Source organism: Caenorhabditis briggsae (assembly GCF_000004555.2).
Source record: "Caenorhabditis briggsae complete genome, chrV, whole genome shotgun sequence".
Lineage (NCBI taxonomy): Eukaryota > Metazoa > Nematoda > Chromadorea > Rhabditida > Rhabditidae > Caenorhabditis > Caenorhabditis briggsae.
Genome location: NC_013488.2, coordinates 10,387,909 through 10,405,334, shown reverse-complemented (window position 1 = coordinate 10,405,334; position 17,426 = coordinate 10,387,909). Strand labels below are relative to the sequence as shown.

At 37.0% G+C, this 17,426-nt stretch overlaps 4 protein-coding genes across 4 annotated transcripts; 2 read left to right on the top strand and 2 right to left on the bottom strand.

Moving 5' to 3' along the window:
* Positions 1-545: 545 nt before the first annotated feature.
* Positions 546-5,613, top strand: CBG09661 (the record flags this gene model as incomplete). Its single annotated transcript, XM_045237602.1, has 11 exons — positions 546-734; positions 3,070-3,350; positions 3,398-3,575; positions 3,687-4,005; positions 4,053-4,197; positions 4,307-4,443; positions 4,694-4,776; positions 4,827-4,987; positions 5,044-5,093; positions 5,141-5,269; positions 5,516-5,613. The coding sequence occupies 11 exons, from the start codon at positions 546-548 to the stop codon at positions 5,611-5,613; spliced, it is 1,770 nt and encodes a 589-aa protein (XP_045093987.1).
* Positions 5,614-5,694: 81 nt separating this feature from the next.
* CBG09662 lies at positions 5,695-7,274 on the bottom strand (the record flags this gene model as incomplete). The annotated part of the gene is made up of 7 exons (XM_002637112.2): positions 5,695-5,772; positions 5,819-5,905; positions 6,360-6,502; positions 6,556-6,774; positions 6,819-6,947; positions 6,992-7,099; positions 7,151-7,274. 7 exons carry the CDS (start codon positions 7,272-7,274, stop codon positions 5,695-5,697), a joined length of 888 nt encoding a protein of 295 aa, XP_002637158.2.
* A 4,210-nt stretch (positions 7,275-11,484) lies between these two features.
* On the top strand, positions 11,485-12,449 carry Cbr-aqp-6 (the record flags this gene model as incomplete). Its single annotated transcript, XM_002637113.1, has 5 exons — positions 11,485-11,566; positions 11,614-11,840; positions 11,937-12,014; positions 12,059-12,363; positions 12,413-12,449. 5 exons carry the CDS (start codon positions 11,485-11,487, stop codon positions 12,447-12,449), a joined length of 729 nt encoding a protein of 242 aa, XP_002637159.1.
* A 176-nt stretch (positions 12,450-12,625) lies between these two features.
* CBG09665 lies at positions 12,626-16,549 on the bottom strand (the record flags this gene model as incomplete). Its single annotated transcript, XM_045237601.1, has 13 exons — positions 12,626-12,908; positions 12,952-13,171; positions 13,225-13,352; positions 13,397-13,629; positions 13,677-13,824; positions 13,858-14,342; positions 14,692-14,917; positions 14,963-15,185; positions 15,234-15,370; positions 15,415-15,647; positions 15,692-15,831; positions 15,876-15,985; positions 16,152-16,549. The coding sequence occupies 13 exons, from the start codon at positions 16,547-16,549 to the stop codon at positions 12,626-12,628; spliced, it is 2,964 nt and encodes a 987-aa protein (XP_045093986.1).
* Positions 16,550-17,426: the final 877 nt, after the last annotated feature.

Below are 17,426 nucleotides of genomic sequence, written 5' to 3'. Positions count from 1 at the left end.
GTCAAGTTTGTATTCCTGCTGTGTCACAGGAGGAATACACAAAAACTTCCTCATACAAAAAAAAATCTTTCGAGAGATCATTATCGGTCATCATGAAATATATATGTATGCGAGAATACTCTAGGTGAAGTATGTGTTGTTTTTCTTCCTCTATTCCAATTACTCGTTTTCCAAAGAAGCGTTTTTGACTTTTGAGGCTTAACTCACCAACAAAAAACACCTCATACACAAAAAATTCGCACCTCGTCGTTCTTCTTCTTCTTTTTTTCGTTTCATTCCATTTTTCTCGTTCGCTTCCTTACTTATCATTCACTTTTCTTTCTAGAGCTCTCATACACATATATACACATATCACAACAATTCGTGTCTGCGTCTCCTAATCTTGCACACTCTCTACTGGTTATAATCGTCGCCAGATCCCGTTTCGTCTTATCACTTGGTCATCTCTGCGTCTCCTTTTGTCTCCTAACACGGCGACAACGAGCTCTGTGCTCTCCAGGCAACACCTTTCTCATCACATAGTCGTTCCATTTCTCTTGAGAAAGATGTTGTCGTACCGTCTGAAACGGACGTGTGCTTCACAGGTGAGATCCCGTTATCACAACTATTATCGTCACTCGCTATCCGCTCCAGAGAGCTTTCATATTCCCGGTGAGACAACGCCGAGTCTTGCCTATCTTTCAACCCTTAATATTGAGAATTTGGCTGAATATGGAATTCATGAACCCCATTATGCAAAGGTATTTACAAGATTGTTTTTTATCAGTGTTCATTTGTCATGTCCAGTCAAAAACGAGTCAATGAGTTCAATAGGGACTTCGCGAATAAATTTAGTTTTTTTTGGGTTAGTAATTTGTAAATATTCGGAAGATTACAAATCTGGTTGTGAGTCAGAAAAAATACAATAAAATCGCGTTGCCATTGGATCTGGTCTAGAGATAATTTTTATGAAAAAACCTGATTGTGGCAACTACTCAAAAATAAACCCCCCAAAAACCAAAACCAGAAAGACCCATCTTTAAAAAATAGTCTCTAGGGAAAAACAAAAAAAAACATGTTTTTCTTACTTGTTATCATCGTGTTTTGAGCCCATAAAATTTTGAAATTCTGATTTAGCTCTTTTGTTTTTCTTGGTTTCGGATGAGTATTTCTTAACAAGAAAAACCTAAATGCTTCATATTCTTTCAAGAGATTCGAGTTGTAGAAGAGAGCATGCAAAGGTCTATAAGGAATGCGTGAGTTTCTTGTCATGAAAGTTGTTGAATTGACATAAAACAGAAGTTAATGATGTGCAATTAACTTGAAAAATGAAAAATATATCTTCAAAAAAAAATGATTGAAGAGCAAAATTCACCAAATTTCAAAAAAAAAAACCGAAGACCCAAAAAAATTCGAAAAAATCCGAAATCTCCAAAAAACGCCGTTGAAAGCAAAAAGTTTGATTAATAAGACGGCCAAAAGGGACGAAAATTTGAGTTCCCGCGCAGTGAAAAACCTAAGCCACGGCCGCGGGATACCTTTTTTAAGTGGCCGCGAGAACTCAAATCCTAATCCCCTTTGCAACCGTGTTATTTACGGCGTTTTTCGAAGATTATTTTTTGAATATTTTCGCAATAACATTAGTAAATTAACTAGATTTTGAAACATATCAATCCAATAAAAATGTTTATTCGGAGCCCACTCTAAAATAATCCAGGTTATCCGCTCAACAATTTAAAAAAAAACAAATGTTTCATCGTCAGATTTTGTGATTTCTGACTTTTCAAAGATTTTTGTCCGATGTTGAATAAAATTTGTGAAAATTTGAAATCCAATCTAGCCTTCTCGAAAAAAAAAGAACCCGAGGGCGACTAATTTCCTGTTGTAAACGAGAAAAGACTTTGCTATATGTATTTTCTAGTTAAAAGAATCTTTGAGTCTCACGATTTGTTCGTATCTATTCTGTCCGGATTAGAGTCCTTTTGATACGAAACTCCACCCCGTGACAGAAAGAGCCTAACACAAACACAATCGAGTTTTGTTCGAAAGATGAAGAAGAAGAATCCCACATTTTATTGAATCAGAATCAAGAGAAAGAAAGCGAAGAAGATTCTTCTGACACCTTCTCCTTCTTCTATTTTCTATTCATTCCTAACTTATTCATTGCTATTTAGACCCAAAAAATAATATGAGATTGAAGGTGAGATCCTCAAGAAACTCCAGAATCCCCCATTCAAGAATGACGTCAAAGTTCTATAGACAGAAGAAAACTCTTTTCGGAAGATGAGCAAGAAATCAAATTTAGAATAGGAATGGCCCTCGGGCCAAAACAACACCTTTTTTCTCTCTTTTTCTGTCAGAGATTTTCAATACTCTCATTTTCTTCTCAACTATTTTAGGATTCAGAACTTCTTTTCTTTTTTTTTTGTTTTTGAGCATCTTGAAATTTGATACTAAAATTCTATAATGGATGTGAGATAATACTTCTTTTGATACGATTTTAGAAAAAAAAAAGAACCAGTTCGAAACAAAAAAGAAATAAAAAGTTGTGGTTTGATGTTGTTGAAAAAATGACTGAAAACTGGACGAGCAGTCGTTTGATCTAGGAGATAATCTCTCTCGGAAATGGGTGGTGTATCTCTGTGAAATCAAAATTCTCTGGAATTCTCAAACGTTAGTGTGAACATCTCCTCTCTATCTCTTCTCTCACAGCGCGTGTCTTCTTAAAAATATCAGATGACACGACTCGGCAATTCTCGCTCATTTAGAATTCACTAGTAACGTCGTTATTGGCTAGTGTGAGTAGCTTCTTACTGATAAGATAAGGCTAAACTAGCTTTGAAGATGTTTTCGAGTGTTTCAAAACATGCTAATAAGCATCCTCAGGTATGAGTATGGTTTTGAAAATTTATCTGTTTCGAAAAACACTCAGTTAAGAAGTTAATCACTTTTAGTACTTGCATATCTGCCTTCTTAGGACCCATTTCTTCCAAGAACTACAATCTGTCCTAAAAAGGGCAATGAAGATTTAGATGCCAAAATGTGATCATTCAAGATCCATCACTAATCTAACCCGATACACATTTCCAGCGCATCCAAGCCGAGGAGAACGCAGCTGCTCAGGCGGCGAGTATGGAGAGAAGAGTTGCTTTTCGACCTCCTCCAATCGGTGAATCAAGAACCACAACAATAACACACGATTCTGGTAATGCCTATCAAACAAAATCCATCAAAACTATATTTACAGGGACCAATGCTGACACCTATATGAGACTTAACGTCGGTGGCAAATCGTATTATGTTCGGGCCGAACTCTATACTGCTGAATGGACGAGAATGCATGAATTATTGGATTCCAGTCACGAGGACAGGTACAAATTGTTATATTTTTTGAAATTGTATTACATTAGAAATTTAGATTGAGAATGGTGGATGGATTTGACTCCAAAACCGGAGAGTATTATTTAGAGAGAAACACAAAGTTGACCGATCACGTCATGGATTTTTTTGTAACCGGAAGTCTTCATAAACCTCAGAATGTTTGTGTAGAACGGTTCAAAGAAGAGTTGGAGTATTGGAAGATTAAACCGGATCAGGTTAGTGGTCATTGACACTTTCGGACGAAGCCATTTTTCAAGATCTGGTAATAAGGTCTTCTGAAAATGTTCAGTCGGAAAAAAATATCCATCAGTAGAAACTACTTTCAGCTTTCCTCGTGTTGCCAAATACCGAACGAACACCATCATCACAGTAGAAAATTATCTCATGGCACATCATTCAATGAAGATGACTACGTAGCCGATTTTGATGGCGCTTGTTTTGCCGGACCTCGTTTAGCGATGTGGCGGTTTCTGGAGGACCCTCAATCATCCCTCTTTGCTGCCATATTCGCACTCCTCTCCGTTTTCTTCGTATTCGCATCAGTCGTTGGCCTCATTCTTGGTTCTATGCCAGAATTTCAGGCAGACTCGTCAAACGCAGCAGCTTATCACGTTATGCATGTTAAGAGTCGACCAAATGACTTGGGTGGGATGAGTCAGGGAAAAATATCTCACGTGTATGGAGATTTTCAGGCAACAAATTTGGTAATAACGATGAAGTGGCTCCAAACGAGTTGCTCAAAGATTTTGTGTACAAACCAACAGATTCTCCTAATCTACCACTCACAATTCTTGAGTACATTTGTATCGGATGGTTCACATTCGAATATTTAGTCAGGTAAAGCTTAGAATCAACCATCTTGCCAGAGCTGTTCGGAACGTAATTCGGAAATCCGAAATTCCGAAAAGTCCAAATATCCCCGCATCTTACGAAGTTTTTTTTCCAGATTTTTCATATACCCCCGGAAACGACAATTTGTGAAGAAGACTCTCAACATAATTGATCTTTCTACAATTCTCCCATTTTATTTGGAAATCTGTCTTCCATTATTTGGAGTAGAATCTCGTCTAAAAGAGTTTACAGGTTTGTATTCATTTTTTGTCGGGGCTTCAAAAACAATGGAAAGGTAAAAATTGCACGGATAAACCATTCCAGGTATTACATCCGGATGGCCTTTTTTAGGTAAGAAACGCCGACATTTTGTAGAGTCTGTTGGTGAAAAACAGTTTTGATAACATGTCGATGTACACATACTAATTCAGATTTGACTAACAGTTAAACATGCATGTATTCCTATTAATCCTTCATGAAATTTCATGCTTTCGAGTTTTAGGTGCCATGCTAGTGGTTAGAGTTCTTCGAGTTCTTCGAATGGCGAGAGTTTTCAAATTGGCAAGATACAGTACAAGTCTACAAGTGAGTTGCTGAAGTTCTAGTTTCCAAATTTCTAACCTTTGAAATTCCAGACGTTCGGTCACACTCTCCAGTCTTCTATAACAGAATTGAGTATGCTCAGCATGTTTTTGATAACCGGAATCGTCTTCTTTTCAACGATCATGTATTATTTGGAGAAAGACGAGCCGCATACGGATTTCTACAGTATCCCTGCCGGTTGCTGGTGGTGTGTGTAAGTGATAATTACCGTTGAGAAGATCCTAGATCTCATTCATTCATGAATTACAGGGTGACAATGGCTACAGTAGGATATGGAGACGCAAAGCCGGTCACCACTCGTAAGAGAAATTTTAAAAAATCTTAAAGTTCAAAATTAATTTTACAGTTGGTAAACTAGTTGCTACTTCAACATCCATCTGTGGAATCATTGTTCTGGCTTTTCCGATTTCAATGATTGTTGAGAAATTTGCAACAGCACAGCAGAGAGCAATTGAAGATCAACAAATACAACAAGGTGAGAATCCGAAAACAGAAAAAGTAATATTTGTTGTTATGAAAATAAGAAATTAGGGTTTCAGATGTGCCAGATGTCATTATTTGATTGCGAAGGTAAACATCCAAATGTCAGCTTTAGAATCGTTTTTAGCACTTTTCCATTCCCATACAGCGTTCCTTGTTTCCCGTTTAATAATTCAATCTCCTACTTACATGTTCACCTTAAATGAAAAACTTTTCAAATCAACTAAATTGTTTTTTTCAGCTCAAATGTCAGCTGTAGCCAACAATGCTCTACTCCGTCGTTTCCCAACTCGGAGGAAAGTGAGAAGAAATACTACTGTCTCGGTGAACAACATCTAAACGACAACAACAGCAAAAATAGCGCTAAAATACACGGGAAGAATAAATAATTGATCTAAATAAAGTTTTATATTCACTGATCTAATTCGAGTTCGATGATTTTGCCGTTTCTAAATTTGTTTCAATTTTTGATCTGGCGGTACGAGTGGTTCCTGAAATCTGAAATTCAGAAACTGAAAATTTGAATAAAAGTATGGGAACCTACCGTTTCAGTAGGTTGGGTACTGTCTGTAACAACATCGGAACTGGAACTGGATTTAGAAGAGCTGGTGTTGCTTTTTGCTGTTTCCAACTGAAAAATAAATTAGTTGCCGTAAAACCTACAATAAAAGGGCCCCCACACAGTCAAGTTTGAGGTAATTTTTCTTGGCTCCTATGCGAGATATCAAAAATGTGTCAATGGATAAAACGTTTGTGATACTACTCAGGTAATTCTGGGGAGAGGTTTGGGGCCTAATCGGAGCTGATGTGGGAGTTACCCGTGAAGTTTGGGAGTTACCCAATCAAAGTGGGAGTTACCCAGGCTATTTGGGAGTTACCCGGGTGATATGGGAGTTACCCGTTATGGGAACTATATGGGGGCAAAACAGGGAATACTGAATTTCAGGTCATCCTTCCTTACAAGCGGGGACTATGTGGGGAGTAAGTGGGGATTCCCCTGCCCACTGGGAAGAGGTGAACGGGGAGTAGATGGGGGCTAAATGGGGAGCGCCAACAGAGAATACTGGCACATGCTGAAAACTCACATTAGATGTCGAGTGTTTCGAGATAGCAGTTGCAAGACAACCATTTTGTGATAAAGCAGGAGACACTGCATACACTTCACGGTCTTCATTCCTTCTCACTTGGAGAGCCAACCAATCTCTTTCCTCATTCCGTTTCTGGAAATCTGCAGAAAGAGGGTTACGGTAGATTAAGGCTCCGCCCCCATTGGATGCTCACCTTCCTCGACCAATGCAAATAGACCGAGACCACAACAACAGAGAAAAACACTTCCGAAGAAAAACAAGATTACAGTGAGAATGGCAAAAAATGATGGCCAAAGAACGAAATTGTTGGAAACAGAAGAGAAATACTTGTACTTTGATATCAGGTTCCCAGATTCTGTGGTTATATTTACATAAATCGAAGGAAGATTATCAATGTACTTCTCTAGAGTCTCTGGAACAATAAATTGAATTATGAGAAGAAATTATGAAAATTACCATAAAAAAGAGTTTCATGGCCAACCGGAATCATCTCGAGACCCAGAAACTTCATATTTTTGCAATCTTCTTTATTGAGGATGTGATCATAGCACATAGCAATTTTAAGATCAGCTACAATTTCTGCTTCTGGAAATCGAATTTCATATCTTGAGTGAAAATAGAAAAAATACCTTGAACCAGATCGCGAATATTTTCAGATCGAGCACTCGCATTCCCACAGTTCTCGATATATGCCGGAAATTCGATGACTCTGACGATTTTGTCCTTGAAGAGGTATTCTAAAATTCAATCTGTTAACTTTAAGTATATTTCACAACACTAAAACTCACTGTTTGGTAATATCTGTTTCTGACTCAGAACACAATCATTCGTACTATTTATGTACTTCTCGAAGACAACACTTCGAACTTCTAAACGACCAGAGGCTCCGTAACAGTAGAAAAAACGTTCCATGACTTCATTCAATACAGAACTTTTACTATTTGCTGCATTTGAAAAAGTTGCAACTATAGGATCTTGCAAAGAAACATTACTTGATTTGTTCTTTTGTGTGTGATCGTCAGGTGACCATTTAAAACGGACAAAAAGAGCAACGACATCGGACAGGTCTTTAGAAGTTTTGTCGATTGCAGCACATGTGTTTAGGTGTCCCTGAAGCATAGTAAAATTAAAATTTGATAGCATTCATCTCAAAGTATTACATTAGAAACAAAGGAAATATTGGACAAAATTAGAATCGAAAGACACCAAATTTTCATGTTCACTGCTGAATTAAATTAATATCTACAAAAGAATGTCCACGAAGTTCCGTTGAGCTCATTTACTATTAGTCAAATTTCTTTTTCCAGGTGAACATTTCAAGTTCACGTTTGAAAATTCACTTACCGTATACCATTATTTCAATTCATAATCCTTCTCCAAGGCTCATACTTGCAGATGTTCGCACCTGTAGGGTTTCCGCCTCCTACCGTAGTCGAATAAGTATAAATAGGAAACTCATCGCTCCAATTCTTATTATTTTCATATTCTCGTCCTAACTATTGTCATGAACCTTCCACAGAATGCGTCCAGTATCAAAATCACATCAAAGAGAATACGGTGGATTTTGTATGAGACGCATTCCGTGGCGGGAACATTAAAGATCGCCCATCGGAAGATGAGGACGGTGCGTTGCTTTTGATGTGGAGGTGAATTCGTAAGACGTTCATAGTCGGTATTTTCTAAAAAGAATTGAGCATCTGCTGGTTAATAAGGTGATAATGACAGGTGACTTATCATTTAAAGCATCAAATATGTTCCATATTCTCTTTCGAACCATTTTAGGGAGGCCGTAATGTTGTGTGACCCAACATTGAGTTTTAGCATACTTTCAAACCGGGCGTGCCATAGTTTCTTTTAGAATCAATATTTTGGACAAACTCGACGAGCACTACAAAATGACACTATTTGGAAAGATGTATCTTGTCAATGAACAAAGTTATCAGTCATAAAATGGCTGATTCTATCCGGGCCGGGCCTGTGTTTTCGGTCTGTTTCGTGTGTAGCTTTTTTCATAAATAAGAAACCGTTTTCCAAATAATATCATTTCGTGGTACTCGTTGAGTTCTATAATATCTCATTCGGTTAGGCCAAAAATTCTAATCAGGACCCGCAAAGGCCTTCCAGAACCCGGTTTACATGTATGATTTTCACAGATGGACAAATGAAGGAGCGGTCAGTAAATGTTTGGAAGCTTTTCTATTCTATGAATAGGAAATTTATTTGCTGGTTCCAATGATTCCCATTTCTTTTGTAGGAAAAATTCTGAAATTCTAAGCAAACAGTACAAACTTCAAGCCCAAATTTGTATATTTTCTTTTAGATCGAAAAAAAAATTCCCGAAACTAAAACCAAAAATGTCGTCTAATCTTTTTACTCATATTTACTTATAATCTATATATCATATAGAAGAGTCTAGCCAGCTTTTTCGGTCAAACTTCAAGTTCCTGTGGTTCCGACTTTATTCTGACCTCAAAAGCGCTACCAATAATTTATTATCTGATCAACAAACAGATTGATTGCCAAGCCAAATATTTTGACCTTTTAGTCATAAAAAGTAAATATTCTTCTATGAAACACGATCGCGAGAAAGACAAAAAAGTTGGGAAGCTTCCCAACTTCTGGAACATTTTTTCTCCATATTATTTATGCGAAAAACAGTATTTTCTCGCCATATTTTTGCATACAAACCACCTTCTGATATGTTTGCCAATTCTTTCCATTTTTCAGGAAGCTTTTTTTTATAGTACACCCCTTCATTCTTTTGAAGTGACAAAAACTTGCAAGATGGTCATAAAAGTGAACAACGGGGGTCTCTATGGCGCTGATGTGTTTGAGATGAAAACATTCGGAAAGTATCGTGGCGAGATGAACAAGAGACCCGATTTTGAGCAGGTTCGTTTCTTACTGTATCTCTGATTTTCTCATTTTGTTTCGAATTCCTATTTGTATTCCGTGACAGAAAAAAGTCAGGTGGTGATGATGAAAACAAAACGAGTTACTCGTTCCTTTCGACCTAATTTATCTCCGTTCCTCACTTTCTACGAAAACAGTCAGGTCAAAGTGAAAAACACCCTCACTAGTCTCATTCTAATATTAGCACCTGGCTACTGTACTATTTTGAAATGGAGACCTGTCCAGTCTATCTGGATCCTGAGAAGCTTCCGTCACCAATGGTACGGAGTGCTTCAGATGTAATCCTCAATGTTGATCCATTCAATCAAACCACAGAAAAATTGGTATGTCACTTCCCGTCAGTTCAGATTTCTTCAATTCTGATGAGCTTGCTAAATTGAATTTGAATTCATATTTACTTGGGTTTTTATTCAAAAAGCTATGACTCAACGGACCCCATATACTCAGAAATAACCTATTCGTAGTTTCCTGAACCTCAACCTTTGATGCATCCAGAAAAAAAAACCTCGTGCTCTTTTATTCTGCTCCGCCGAACTCGCAATTCTGGCTCCTTCCTTCCTTTCCATTCGAATAGAAAGAACCACTAAACAAAAATTCATCAGAATGGCTCCATTTCGTATTCCTAAAAAGAGACGGATAGAGTGCCCATCCCCCACTTTTGACCACTCGGATGACCATAGCAACCCGTTTTAGTTTGTTTTCTTGTTTGTCAAATGCAAAAACTACACATCCTTGTTTCTCTTTTTGCACATAATTAGACAAATCCTCTATCGAGAAATGAATTAGATCAGAAAAGGCAATGTTTGGTAACTAATTAGCAACCTAACCTAGTTTTTTATGTTGCCGAACCACTTTCACGCATCTAAAAAGATGATTTCCGATTCCATTCACTTTTGTTCCTCTCGAGAAGTCAGAATCAGAGTGTATTCCTTCCTCATAATCGTGAGTTTTGGTCTGGACTCTGGGATGTTTGGAGTGGCTTTTTTGGAAGTTTTCGGAATTTCTGAATATTCCGATTTTCAAAATTTTGGAATTTCCGAATTTCAGAATATTCCGGTTTTCAACTTTTCGGAATTTCGGAATATTCCGATTTTCAAAATTTTGAATATTACGATTCTCCAAATTTCCAAATTTAGGAATTTCAGAATTTAGGAAACTTAAGAATTTTTCTTTTTAAAATTTCCAATTTTATTTCAATTTTTAAACTTTTTGAACTTTTTCAGAAACAAAATTATTGACATACAGTAGTTCAAAAAGATTTAATTTGGAAAATCCATAAATCAGTTTTGAAAAATCTTTAATTCCGGTTGGAACTTCATTCCGAGAATGGTCAGAATTTTCGCAAATCCGAATTCGGTTCCAAACATCCCTGGTCTGGACGTTCGATCATATTTGTTGTGGTTTGTTTTCAAATGTTGTGACTGTTTCCAACCAACATCGCAATTAATGGCTAAAAAATCTCATTAATTTCAGTATACCAATTTTAGAAACCCCAAGTTTGGTAACAAATCATAACCAGCGTGATCGAAAACGGGCAACAGAAAAACTTAAATGACTTTTTGAGGAAAAAGGCGCACTTTATGTGAAGACTCTCTCTCCCTCTCTCCCACTTTCTCTTCATTTCTGAACTCCTTCTGGTGGTCACCTTCAAAAATGAACAACAAGAACGAATCAAACGACCGGTATAGAATGGTAGGAGGTGCCTCACCATCGTCTTCTTCGTTCACCCATTCCGTACGTTCCCATCGTTTATGGTTCTCTCCAGTCATCGTAGATTCTCTTCTTTTATTCTATTATTCATAAGTAGACAAACTCTAAGGAAATCGTTTATTTTCTCTTTTCAAAAACCGAGTTGTTTTCTCCGTTTTTTTTTTCGAGATCCCAAGAAAGAAAAAAATTACCGGAAACGCCGATTTCACGGTGAATTGGACTCCGAGTGAGGGACCCTGAGCTTTGAGCGATTCTCGATTCGTTTTTGAAAGTTGTTTTGAAATACGCCCGATCCGAACAGAAAACATTTATTCAAATAGACTAGTTGTGGTTCCATTGGATCAATCCATCCTCGAACTTCTGTCATTTTTCAAATCAAGAAATACTCGGGATAATTGGAGGGCTATTTTGTCATTCACTCGATTTCCCCTTTCCTCTGACAGAGTGTTCTCAACCTTCGTTATTTTTCTAGAAGAGTGATTCCGACATTGTATCAAAAATGATTGAAGACGAAAAGGACTACTCGATCTACTCGAAATGTGCTGCAGAGTTCATTGCAGTACTTCTATTCGTTTATATTGGTAATTAATTAAACTAATGTCATCTAACCTTATCCCTCCATTCCTAGGATCTATGCAAGCTGCCGGAGGTGGTGATGGAGTTCTTCATGCAGCATTTGCTCACGGAGTTGCCATTTTTGTACTTGCTGCAACCTTTGGAGGTGTCAGTGGAGCCCATATCAATCCAGCAGTCACATTCGGAATTGCTTTAGTTGGTCGTATCAGCCCAATCCACGCAGTCTGCTATATTGCCTCTCAACTACTGGGAAGTGTCTTCGGCGCCCTTCTTGTGCGGGTAAGTGTCTGTACAAAGTACTCTTGGAACTTTGATTCCATTTCAGAAACTTGAATTCACACTTCATTTCTTTATTTTTCTATCTCTTGATTCCAGATTTCCCTTCATTACAAGGCTTATTTTGTAATCGGAGCCGGTGCCACTCTGTGCGGAAGAGGAGTTGGTTGGCAAGAGGTAAGGCATCTGAAAGTGGAATTATGTATGCCGAAAATTTTTAGGGACTGACCGCTGAAATCGTCACCACCTACATTCTAGTCCAAACGGTTCTTTTGTGTGCCGTAGACACTGACAAGAACAGATTGGCTCCTTTGGCTATCGGATTCTCACTGATCATTGAAATCCTTGCTGCAGGTGCAATTTCCGGAGCATCCATGAATCCAGCGCGCTCCTTTGGACCGAACATCATGGGACAGTTTTTCTTGAAACCAGAGAACTTGAATTCCCTTTACATGTTCTGGAACTATCACTGGATTTACTACGTAGGACCAGTCATCGGAGCGTTCATTGCTGCTGGTGTTTACAGGTGAGAATAGGCTAAGGTCAAGTATTCCTGTAAGAATAACTGTTTTCAGATTGTTCTTTGCCCGGGACTACCGCGTCCTTGCTTGAAAAGTTTGACAACGAAAAGAATCGCCCGGTCTGCTGTATTTGCCTACAAATAATAAAGTACTACCCAGTGTGTAATAATACAAAACAAATGCATTTATGATATTGAAAAAAAAACTCATATATTTCAGTTTCAAAATTTTGAGCACCTCAATAAAATTGCTTGTTCAAGATATTTTTCAAATGTTCTTTTGCTTTAGTTTTTGTTGTCTAAACACCCAACAAAATAGAAAACGTACAACTACAAACAGAATATAAAATAACACAACAAAAGAACAGAAAAGGAAAAGGTAAACGTCAATCATGAAGAAAGTGAAAAAAGACATTTGACGGGAATATGGGTCCAAAGAAGGCAGCTCTCCAAACTCAACTCCAAAAGTAGCATGTTTCAATAGTAGTTCTTGAGGAGTAATCGGTTGAAGTTCCAGTTGTCTTGCTAGTAATTCAGCATTTTTCTTATAACTGAAAACAAAATTCACATTATAAAAAGATAAATACGGTAAACCTTTGATTGTTCAAGACGTCTGCAAAAGTATTTCTCAGCGATTCAAAGTTTGCCAAATCCTTTTTATCTATCAAAACCGCTCCTTTATGACGTTCCATTTTGGCGTTTCTCAATTGATCAGCGTATAAAGGAACTAGAAGAGCTGGTTTTCCCATGTAGCTCAGTTCATTCACACTTCCCAATCCAGCATGAGTTATGAAAACGTGAAGACGAGAATCCGCTGAAAATAGTGTTCATTTTTTTGAATAGTAAAAGATATCAACCTAGTAAAGCAATTTGAGGAATCCATTTGAATAAATATAGATTTTTTTAAATTCTTGGCTTTTTCGAATGTGTCAGATTCATACTTCCAAATAAATGTTACATTTGGAAATGATTCAATCACTTTGAGAATGTTGATTCTGAAAAAAAGCACCAGTTGAACTTTTCCTTTCGAATGTTTTACTTGTAGTCTTCTGGCGTATCTTTGGAGAGCATAATTGTCCCAAATGAAATTAACACCGTTTTCTGTCTAATTTCCAGAATTTTATCAAATTCCAACGGTAATTTTTCTTGTTTCATTTGAGTTCTGTTCACTGTAATCCCTCCAATCTGGACAGTTTTTGTAAGCGTTGGACGCGGGAAATCGAGATATGGATTGGAATTTAAGAAGACAAATGGTGCACGAGACTCTGCTTCCTAAAGGTAAGAATATTGTTCAAGTTATGATAAAATCCAATTCTAACATTCAAATCAATGGTATGGTAGGGAGATTTGTATGAACTCATCGTCGGTGGTCTCAATAAAACTCCATATATAAAACTGCACAGTGTATTCATCAGTCGTTCTTCAAACGTCATTTTATCTCCAAACGGAGAAAGAGATCCTGTAATTCTCAGTTAAAATTCGAATCAAATATTTAGCCACCTGACAGTGTAGCTGGTGAAGATGGCTCCCCAATAGAATTGCTCAGTGAAGAGCTGTGAGTGACGGAAAAGGCTGGATACAATGTTCTGATATCGAGATATTCCTGAATTGCTGAAATTTTCAAAAGTTATAGACATTACAAAGCACTTGGTACCAATTGCATTGAAGGCAAAAACTTCATAAATTATTGCATCGAATTTTCGAGTTTTCAAACTATCCAAAACTCGCAAGTCCTTCTTGAAGTTTTCATAAATTTTGAAAAACATTTTCTGGAATAGTTTGATAGATGAAATCATGGAGAATACAGTAAGCTCTTCTGTCCAATATTTTGTAAACTCAACGGATTTTATCACTTTTCCAAGTTCCTTCAGTTTTTCATCAGGTTGAATATAAATTATATCCGTCGTATGCTTCCAATATTTTATATTTTCGTATCCCTCAACAATGATAGGAGCAAGGAAAGTTACATTGTGACCTGAGTGTGTCTGCTATTTTAGCAAGGAATGTATGATGACTATGAGCGAATAGTGGACAATATACGAGAAATTTGGCTGATGGCACAATAGGAATTAGAAGAAACAAGTGGATGAGAATACGGTAGAAAATCATATTGACCGGTGGGATCCTGTCATCAAATCGTTGTATTTGTACTGCCATGAACTGGTTTAAAAGAGTTGAAAACTACGCGTAGGCTAATGTATAGCCCTATTGAAAGAGAAATGACCTTAAAAAAGAAAAAAATGAATCCCTTTATTTTATAAATTGTACACTTATCTGTAGCTATTGTCAGTTGATCTTCTGTTTCGTAACAGAAATTTTTCGAAAGATCATTACGATCGAAAAAGTTAGGACAGAAACTATGGAGATTAGAACGAAAAATAAGAATAAGAAAATGTCAATCATATAAAATGAGAAGAACGACATCTTGCGATAATATGGATCCAACGACGGGAGTTCTCCAAACTTTGCACCATATTCTGCATATTTCACTAAGAGATCATGAGGGGAGAATGGTTGGCTTTCTAACTGGTGAGCCAGGCGATTTGCATATTTTTGATAGCTGAAATCATCTTGTTTCAGAAATGAAGTTTTCATAATTTATCACCTTTCATCATTGAGGATACTATCCACTGCCTTTTCCAATCGTTCAAAGTTTCCCAAATCTCTCCTCTCGAGAGTTATTGATCCATTATGTCTGGCTAACATTTTTGCGTTTCTGAGTTGATCGGCGAAGATTGGAATAAGAATTGCTGGTTTTCCCAAATAACTCAATTCGTTGACACTTCCTAATCCAGCATGAGTTATGAAAGCGGAGAGGCGGGAATCAGCTGAATCGGGATATTTTTTTCTTGACTGTCAAAATTCATTTTAATCACCAAGAAGCGCAGTTTGTGGAACCCATTTCGAGAAATGTAGATTTTTTACGTTCTTTGCAAAATCTAAATCTTCGGATTCATATTTCCAAATGAAAGTCGCTTCTGGATGCTGTTCCACTACACGTATAATCATGTTTCTGAAAAAAAAACATTCCCGAAGAGTTTGAAATTGTATGCTTACTTATATTCATCTGGCATTTCACAAGATCGGAGCATTGACCCAAAAGAAATCAATACATTTTTCTTTCGTTGACTCATAATTTGATCGTATTCAGAAGACAGTTTCTCTAATCTCATTTGAGTCACATTCACAGAAATTCCACCGATGGCTATGGTTTTCGTGAGTGTTGGACGAGGGAAATCGAGGAATGGATTGGAGTTGAAAAACACAAACGGGGCTTTTGATTGAATTTCCTAAAGCGTTTTTTTAATGAATTTGATAAGTATAGCTAACTTACATTTATATCCAGATCATTATATGGATATTTGAGAGATTTCAAGACAGGCGGCTTGAAAATGTGAGTAAACGTAAAATCCCCAAGCGTATTTAGAAGGCGTTCCTTGAATGTCATTTGATCCCCAAAAGGTGATACGGAAACTAAAAGTTTGTTACATGATCTTTTGAAAAGTTGAGCATCCTACTGGGTAAGAAACTTGGAGAGACTGGTTCACGATTGATTTGCTCAGTTCCGTCATATGAGTCATCGAGAAGGATGGGAATATTGTCTTGATGCCCAGATACTCGTGAATTGCTGGAGAAATTCATTCCATTAAGTACTTGAAGTACATCTCTTACGGTGGGCACAGATTGCCAACGACTCAAAAATCATTGCATCGAAATTCCTCGTCTTCAATTCGTCCAATATAGTTGGATCTCTTCTCAAATTCTCTACAACACCACTAAACATTTTATAAAACTTTTCAATAGCTGGAAGCATTGAAAACATTCCAAAATCATCCTTCCAGAAACTTGCGTAATCTGCAGAATCTCCAATTTGTTTCAAGTTTTCATCAGGTTGAATGTATATAATATCCTTTGTGGTCTCCAAATATTTGATGTGTTCATATTCTTTGACTATGATTGGAGCAAGAAAAGTTACATTATGACCTGCATCTGTTAGAGTGTCAGCGATTTTAGCAAGGAACTTATGATGACTGTGAGCGAATAATGGGCAGAATACCAGATAGTTGTAGGAGAATGTGAAAACAGGAAAAGAGGAGAGAATTGAAAAGAAGAGTAGATTGAGGTGCATCTCTATCAATTCGATCACTTTTTGTACTTTTATATTGTCTTTACGAACCATTTTGATCGTCATCGTCTCTGGTAAAAATGATGACAAAGAGGTTATAGTCTTCGATGATTTAGCGGTCACTACACATGTAGTCGTGCTATTTGGAGAAGAAAATTGTAGTTGATAAACGTTGTATCTGAATGATTTCCAACTGGTTTCTCGCAGTACAATTTACAATATGATATACCGGTCGGTTTGAACCCCCTGCCGGGGGCTCAGCCTCCTGGCTTCCGTTAACTGTATCTTACACTTGATTTTTACTAATTTCCGAATTTTCATTTTTCGAGTGCCATAAAACTTCGAAAAATATCAATTTTCAAATTTTAGATTTTTTCCATAGAAATCCACATCTATTTGATGCCCACCTCTGCTAGAATCCTACCCTGGCTAAGCCGTTTATTTTTGTGGTTATTGCAAACGTATCATTTTCCCAATTTTCTGGTTATTTCCATAAAGTTTTGTCGGTTTTTAGAAAAAACACGATAACTGAATTCAGATATCCTATATTCTGAATTTCCGAGTTTCCGAGTTTTTTCATGACGAATGCCTGTTTTTTGATAACAGAATACAATTTTCTGAATTTCGAAAGTCTCTAAGTTTGAAGCAAAATCCACCAATTTTCGAATGACACTTTTTCTAAGCCTTTGGTTCTAGATTTCACTGAAAGTATAGGGATTCTTATAGAGAAAGCTAATATTTGAAAAATTTCAAGACATTTTTGGAAAATTTTGGAATTTTCTAGAATGTTCTGAAACTTCCTAGAATATTTTGGAATTTTCTTAAATATTCTTGAATTTCCAGGATTATTCAAAAACTTTCTGGAGCTTTCTAGGAAGTTTTGGAACTTTCTAGAATGTTTTGGAATTTTTGAGAACTTTCTAGAATTTTCTAGAATGTTATG